This window comes from Camelus ferus, chromosome 10 (assembly GCF_009834535.1).
Source record: "Camelus ferus isolate YT-003-E chromosome 10, BCGSAC_Cfer_1.0, whole genome shotgun sequence".
Classification (NCBI taxonomy): domain Eukaryota; kingdom Metazoa; phylum Chordata; class Mammalia; order Artiodactyla; family Camelidae; genus Camelus; species Camelus ferus.
The window spans coordinates 67355008-67362680 of NC_045705.1; the positions used below are offsets into that span (position 1 = coordinate 67355008).

Below are 7673 nucleotides of genomic sequence, written 5' to 3' on the forward strand. Positions count from 1 at the left end.
GTAAAAGTAGGTACACACTCCATAGAGTGCGGGCCATCTCCAAAGATGATGGAGCGAGAGGTCAGTCAAGAAGTGCCCTGTTGCCAGTTTTTATGGGTTCGGTAGCTTCATATGGTAACAAGTGGGAGAGCCATTCTAACTACCCTGGGGAAGAAGCTGGGATTCCCAGGAAGTTGGCCATTGCTGACTCTTTGACCTTTTATAGCTAGCCTTAGAACTGTCACGGCGCCTGTAGGCATGTTATTCACCAAGCTAGTATATTTCATTGGGCGTATAATGAAGCACAAGGTCTACTAGGAGTCAAATCTCTCACCACCTTGAGCCTCAAGGCCTACTGGGAATTGAATCTTCCACCATTTTGGTGTTAACTGCTATGTCATTCCTTGAATGGCTGTGCCCTGGCCCCTTCCTTCCTGTCTCAGATGGATGAATGGTGTGCAAGTAACTTGACAAAGTTAATAGAAGACAACATAGGAGAATGTTATGGTAATCCACGGCAGTAATAAAAGACTTTTAAACAAAATTTCAAAAGCACAAAACATAAGCACCTCTCTCCCCAAAAGAAACCCTTTATGAATTTAATTGCACTAAAGTTAAGGAGTTCTGTTCAAGATACCGTGGACAGAGTGTAGAGAGAGGGGACAGAATAGGAGAAGGGATTTGTAATGTCTGAAGCCAAGATGTTAATATCTAGAATAAGCGAAGAACTGCAAATCAACAGAAAGTAGGTGGCAAATTAAATAGAAAATGGTCAGGATATAAAGGGGCAATTCCCAGAAGAGGAAAACAAAATTCAAGGAGCACACTGAAGAGATGATGGACCTCCTTAGTAATTAGACTCAACTTAGAACAACAAAATGTCCCTTTACACCTATTAGACTGGCGAATTAAAGTTCCAAAGCTGCCAATGCCACACGCGTGTTGGGGGCTCTGGGGGCGGGACTGAATCTGAAGTTACAGCTAGGATGTGGGGCCGGCTGGTGCGGCAGTTTGCGAGGGCAACCTGGCTCTCCTGTGCAAAGCAAGTGTTCACATACCTGGGAGGCAGCAACTCCACTTCTGGGCAAGCATCCAAGCAAATTCCCACAGGAAGTGAGAATGGAATGTAGGGATAAAAGGAACACAAACTAACTAAATTAATTAGTGCAGACAGTGGGGCGGGGTACAGCTCCGTGGTAGAGCATGTTCTTGGCATGCAGGAGGTCCTGGATGGCAGGGGGTGGGAGTGGGCAGCACAGGCTAGTAATGACAATGGACTAGGAACTGAGGAGTATGTCCGTACACACACACACACCCCTGCGGTCCAGCTAGCAGGAACAGCCAGGACCACCCGGTGACCCTGCAATAGGAGGAGAAAGGGATGGGACAAGTTGAAATGAACCCTGGAAAATCTCTTATGATCCACAGGGCATGGGGATAGAGGGTGGGGGTAGACAAATGTTAGGAGACACAATGCATGGGAGGTAAAAGAATTTACCAAAGACAAAGAGAAGTTTAAGAACAAAGGGAAGTTTAATAGATACGCTGCTACAGGCAACAGCAGGCCACACAGATGAGAGGTGCCTGTGTGAGCCCCCAGGGCGAACATGCAGGGTCTTTTATTGAGGAAGGGGCTGTGCACACAAGGGGTAGGGGGCTGCGTGATCAGCTTGTGCACAGGTACCTGGTTCTAAGTGAGGTGAGACTTGCCAGGAGCTCCTCTGAGCAATGGGATTTACGATTCTGACAAGGGCAGGGTGTGCAGTGATGCCTGTCCACCCAGGTATTGTGAGATTAGCCATTTTTGGGGGGTGGTTAGTTTTGTTAGGGTAAAACACATATTGAGGGAAGATGTTTTTACCTTGAAGAAATGCAGGCATATGGAGGGTCCTGAAGTGGGGGTTTTATGGCTTTAGAGACACTTCAAAGAGACTTCAGAAAGCCCGGTCCACAACAAATGCTCCCGCACACCCCAGGGCAATCAGGCAGGGTGAGTTAGGCTAAAGTCTTCTCAGGAAGATGGGAAAGGGACGGAGACCTGGGGCTGGGGCAGGATGGGTGGGGGAGGGGAACACCAGCCAGGGCCTCCTTCCCACCCCCACCCGTTTCAGTTGCCAAGACCTAGGCCCCTGAGGTCTGGCTGTCCCTGTCAGGCCCTGGAGAGCCCAGAGCAGGAGGCCCCTGTGTTGCTGGTGAGACTCCAGTCCCCATCGTCGTGTGTGCGTGCAGGTATGTCTTGAGTGTGCATGACAGCGTGTGAAAGGGTTGTGTGAGTGTGGGTGTCAATGTGTGAGTGTGTCTTTGGAGAAGGGGTGCATTGTCTTTGTCAGGGCTGTGGAATTTGGGGAAAGAATGTAGTAGAAAGGGAACTATTTGGGCTGTTTTTGATATAAAATTGCAATTGTTACTTTGCTTTATTATTTCTTTGCTTTTTTTGTAGCTCATTGAATACCAGGAGTTGAGAACTGGGGAAGGCAAATTTCAGGTTGCTTTTAGCTCAGCTCAGATGAGCAAATGAAGCTCTCCCGGAAGAAAAAGAAGCAAAGAGTTTTGTGTGCTAAGGGTTAAGGAGGGCGCTGGCAAGACCTGAGAGAAGGTTGTGAGTGGGGAGGGGCAGTGACCCTCAGCCCTGGCCCCTGGGCGGGAAACTGGAGCGTGTTCTAAGGCCCAGGCACTGTGCTTATGGCTTGGCCCAGCCCTCTCTTAGGCCCAGAACTGTGCCTGTCCTTGCCTGTGCCACCTCTGCCTGGGCCAGTCCCGGAGTGTGCAGTAAGCAAATAATTGTTTCATTACCTGCTTACATGTTGATGGCGTTTTGCAAGTTTCACATGGCCCCTGAGGAATCACTGTTGGGGTGGAGGCAGGGTCAAAGGTGAAGAAACCAGAAGCCCACCGGTCCTCGGGCAGGAATCTGGTTCTCCTGACTCGACATCATCCCTTGGCTGGGCTCCTGTCTGGGTTTTCTTTCTGCCTCTGGGCCCTCTCTCCTTCTGAATCCCACAGATGCCTGGACTCACTAAGCCCGACAGGGAACATGATGTCCTCCCAATGGCTGCCTCTCCTCGTGGGTCCCCATCTCAGTCTCCATTGAGGCTCTCTTGCCCACACAGTCACCAAGTCAAGAAGCTTCCACCTAGATGTTTTTGGAGAACTTGCCCAGGGTCCAGCCCAGACCAGCCCCCACCTGGAACCTGCCTCCCCTGCAGCCTCGGCCCACAATCCAGCTCTGGGGGGAAGGGTCTTTATGACACACTGCCTGAACACTCCTCACTGCCACTTTCTCCATCACTGCCATCAGGGGAACCCAGAGGAAGGCCTGACCCCCCAGAAAGGGGTTCCCAAGTGGACAGCTGGGATTAAACAAGCGTTGGAGCTTGTCCTGGAATCCTTTAAAATTGCTCTCATTCAGTTCGGTGCTACTGTGCCAGAACCACCTAAGCTTGTAGTGATACTTTTGAAAAGGAAAGGTCCAGTGTCCCACTGTCCAGATAAATTTAAAAACCAAGGTCCTGGGTTCGTTCAATCCCCAGTGCCTCTGTTAAGGAAGAAGAAGAAGAAAACGATGTGGTAGACCAAAAATAGACACAATAAAGAATTTTTTAAAAAAGACCTTATTCTCCTGTCATGATTTTTACAGTAACCTACTTATAACAAATGGTGCCTGCTTGCACTTAGGGGAAGCAGACAGGTACCCTCTGAAGGCACAGGTCTTTGGTGAAGAAGTAAGGTAATTCAGAGAGAAATGACAGGGAGATAGCAGCGGGGTGCACTGACTAAAACGAGCACCCGAAGGTGGCCTTCAAAAGGTGGACGGATATGAAAACCCAGCTTGGGGTGTGAGCTGTGTGTGCAGGTCAGTGCACGGGGGTGTGTCTGTCTTTGTCTAGCATCTGTCTTTTGTCTGTGGGAACAAGTGTCTACACGCAAGGGTTGGTGTCTCTGAGGTCTGCGACCCCAGCAGGGGAAGGGGCTGGACTGCACGGGCTCTAAGTCCTCTGGAAGATTCTGGAACCCGTCCCCTAGCCCTTGCCCTGAGTCCTCCAGCGCCCACTGGAGGGTGGCAAATCCTGCGCGGGCGAAGGGTCCGGTGCAGCGGGCTGGGAGGCGCGGCGCTGCGGGGCGTCGGCTGGCGGGCGGGCCAGCGCAGTGACTCAGCACGGGGGCGGGCCGGGCAGGGCCGGGGCGCGCCCACCCATATAAGTCTCAAGGCCGCCAGTCGGAGCGCTCGAGCTCTGCTGCCGCCGCTGCCGCCGCTGCCGCCGCTGCCGCCGTGACCACCGTCCCTGCCGCCACCAGTGAGTCGGCGCCTCTTGGGGATCCCAGGGATTCCCAGGGGGCTCCCAGGGTCTTTGGGGCAGTTGGGTCCCTCGGAGAGGGCAGAGCGCCCAGAGCAGGGAATGAGGCCCCAGGGAGGACGGGTGGGTGCCCTCTCCTCCATATTACGCCTCACCCAGATTCTAACAGACTTCTCTCTGCATCCTCCAGTGCCGCCCTACACCATTGTCTACTTCCCTGTTCGAGGTAGGGGCCTGTGACGGGGTAATGGGGGGGAAGGGGAGGGGAGGCAGAGGTTGGGGGCTGCAGCCCACGCCCCTCACCCACCCGAAGGAGTCCCCAACCCCCCCTTTTGCCTCCATCACGTGGCTACTAGCTCGGGCCTGTGCCTAGGAGCTCCGTAGGCTGGAGTATCCAACCTCGCGGCCTAGGCCTGCCCCTGCCCAGTGTGCCCTGAGATCGCCGGAGGAGCCCCCGCCCTCTTGGCCCCTCTCCAGGGTGCTGCGAAGCTGGGGTCTGTGGCCGTCCCTACTTCCCAGTCCTCCCCTCCCCCAGGGCGCTGCGAGGCCATGCGCATGCTGCTGGCTGACCAGGACCAGAGCTGGAAGGAGGAAGTGGTGACCATGGAGACCTGGCCTGCACTCAAACCCTCCTGTGTGAGTACTCATGCCCTCTCAGGGTCAGGGGCTGGGCCTTGAGGGCAAAACTAGGGTCGGGGGGCAGCCAAGCTCAGCACCTCTGACAGAGCTGTGCAACCCCTCCAGCTGTATGGGCAGCTCCCCAAGTTCCAGGACGGAGACCTCACCCTGTACCAGTCCAATGCCATCCTCCGACACCTGGGCCGCTCACTCGGTGAGTCCTGACGCTGCAGGTGGCCCAGCCCAGGGCAGGGGTGGGTGAGCATCAGCCAGTGTTCCTGAGCATCTGCTCAGTGTGTGGTCTGAGCTTCTTCCATTTAAATCAAGCCTCCCAGCAACCCTGTGGAGTACAGGCACATGAAGGCTAAATAACTTGCCTAAGGTCGAGCTCAGGTTTGCCAGCATCCTTGCCCTATCCCAGGCCACCTCCCACTGAACTCTGAGCATGGACTCAGATCAGCACTGTCTTCCATCCGCATTCTCTTCCCTCCTCCCTGTGGCTCACAGGCAGCCACATGGCCTGTTGGTGGATCAGGTTGCAGTTGCTGATCAGGCTCCTGGTCATGCTGTCTGCTCTCACACTCACCCCGCCCCCCAGGACTGTATGGGAAGGACCAGCAGGAGGCAGCCCTTTTGGACGTGGTGAATGATGGCGTGGAGGACCTCCGTTGCAAATATGTCACACTCATCTACACCAACTATGTAAGCACGTGCCCCGGGATGGGCACTGAGGACAAAGAAAGAAAGGGGCTGGCTTCCTTTTCACCCTATACCACACCCCTCACGTGGCTCTGGCTGATTCCCTCCCTTGGGCTGCTTCTGGCTCTGAGGGTGGAGTTGCGGGAGCCATTGTGGACAGGATGCAACTCTCAGCCTCACTGCCTGGGGTTGGACTCAGTCAAGTAGCAGTCAGTGGATAGTGCAAGGACAGGAGATGCCTTGAGGTGGTCCTTGATCCTTAGCTGGGGGAGGTCAGGAGGGCTTCCTGGAGCAGGTTGCAGGAGGAAGAGTATAGCCAGCTTCTGGAAAAAGGTGCTGACACTTTCAAGGGCACAAAGTATGCAGGCAAGGAGCACATTTAGGGATCTGGGACCAATTTAAGCAGAGGCAGGGCCTGTATGCCTCTGTGTGAGAGCGAGGGAGAGTGTCAGATGGAGCCAGAGGGGCGGCAGGCCCAGATCCTGAAGGCCTTGAACCAGGCAGCTTGGATGCTTTCTTGGGGAGCCTTAGCAGGTCAGTGTCTGAATACGAGATCTGGAAGGATCCTCCAAGGCTTTTGCAATAATCTGGAGAGATCATGGCAGAGAAGGAAAGGCAGGGATGAACTAGAGAAAAATCAGCGACTGAAATGGACAGGATGTGGCGATAGCCTGGGGGTGGGGACTGAGCAGAGGAGTCTGGGGCTGGGTGGGTGGTGATTCACTGAGATGGGGCAGACAGAAGGGAGCATCTCAGGGCAGGGGCAGGTAGCGGTATGCTCAGGAGGATGATCCACAGTGGCATCTTTCTGGCAGGAGGCAGGCAAGGAGGGCTATGTGAAGGCACTGCCCGAGCATCTGAAGCCTTTTGAGACTCTGCTGTCCCAGAACCAGGGAGGCCAGGCCTTCATCGTGGGCAACCAGGTGAGCTTTTGGCCCTGTTCTGCCCCTTCCACGCCACCCTCTTACAGATGGGAAACAGGCGCAGAGAGAGCATGTGAGCCATTGGTTCGGCAAAGCTGGGCAGACCTAGGGACCAGGTCAGTCTCCTTGCCCCTACCCCTCACACCCACTGAGTTCCTAGCCCCCTTCCCTGCAGATCTCCTTCGCAGACTACAACCTGCTGGACTTGCTGCTGAATCACCAGGTCCTGGCCCCTGGCTGCCTGGACTCCTTCCCCCTGCTCTCAGCCTACGTGGCTCGCCTCAGTGCCCGGCCCAAGCTCAAGGCCTTCTTGGCCTCCCCTGAGCACGTGAAGCGCCCTATCAACGGCAACGGGAAGCAGTGAGGGCTTGTGGCACTCTCTGCAGGAGGCAGCGAGCTGCCTGCTTCCCTCTCCCCAGGACCAATAAAATTTTCAGGAGAGAAGCTGTGCTGTGAGTACATTGAGTTTTCTGGAGAAAGGGGCTTCCGGACCCTCAGCACTCAGGCTTGGGGGAGGGACAGGGCAGCTGGCGAGGATACTTGAATCCTAAAACACAATCAGAGTTTCTTCCTGGAGCCCTCAACCCAGCCTGTGTTTACTGAACTCCAGAAGCAAAGAGAGAAAAAAAAAAAAAAAGAAAGAAAGAAACAGGAAGAGGAATTAACCATGCTCCCTACCCTGGCAGTCCCCACAGTCTAGAGAGAACAGGCTTGCTTATGTAAACATGCTTTCTTGTCCCAGCAGACCACCTGCCAGAGGGCCTCCATCTGGGACAGCCAGAGCTGAGGGGCCCCTGGCTGAGGAGGGGCATGAGAGGAGCTGAGCTGCTCCGAGCAGCCCAGACTTGGTCAAAGGGTCAGTCATTTGTGCTCAGGTGGGGCTCTCCTTGCGTCCTCATGCATCATGGGGATGGGAGCAACACTGGGGGATCCAGGTGGCCCACCTGCTGCCTCCGCTCACCATCCTTGTTAGCTGGGCAAAGAGAACAATCCAGCTGGCAGTGGGGTGTCCACAGTGGTGAGGCATTGGGGTGCAAGCAAGTTGGGGCTCTCAGGGCTCCAGGGGATAGCTGGAGGCAAGGGGTGCAACATGGAGGAGTGAACATCTCTTAGGAGCCTTGCCCAGCATCAGAGCCTCCTGCCCAAAGTGGGGACCCCT

The 7673-nt window shown here is 54.8% G+C and overlaps 1 protein-coding gene across 1 annotated transcript; it reads left to right on the plus strand.

The window, feature by feature from the left end:
- Positions 1-4132: 4132 nt before the first annotated feature.
- Positions 4133-6958, plus strand: LOC102522092 (glutathione S-transferase P). The gene is made up of 7 exons (XM_032489994.1): positions 4133-4274; positions 4465-4500; positions 4810-4910; positions 5019-5106; positions 5491-5594; positions 6407-6514; positions 6690-6958. Coding segments are annotated over exons 1-7 (627 nt in total). The 5' UTR covers positions 4133-4273; the 3' UTR covers positions 6879-6958.
- The last annotated feature ends 715 nt before the right edge of the window (positions 6959-7673 follow it).

Coding starts and splice junctions, on each gene's coding strand:
- LOC102522092 (XM_032489994.1), top strand. Junction 4,911..5,018: donor CTGCACTCAAACCCTCCTGT/GTGAGTACTCAT, acceptor CAACCCCTCCAG/CTGTATGGGCAGCTCCCCAA. Junction 5,107..5,490: donor ACACCTGGGCCGCTCACTCG/GTGAGTCCTGAC, acceptor CCCGCCCCCCAG/GACTGTATGGGAAGGACCAG.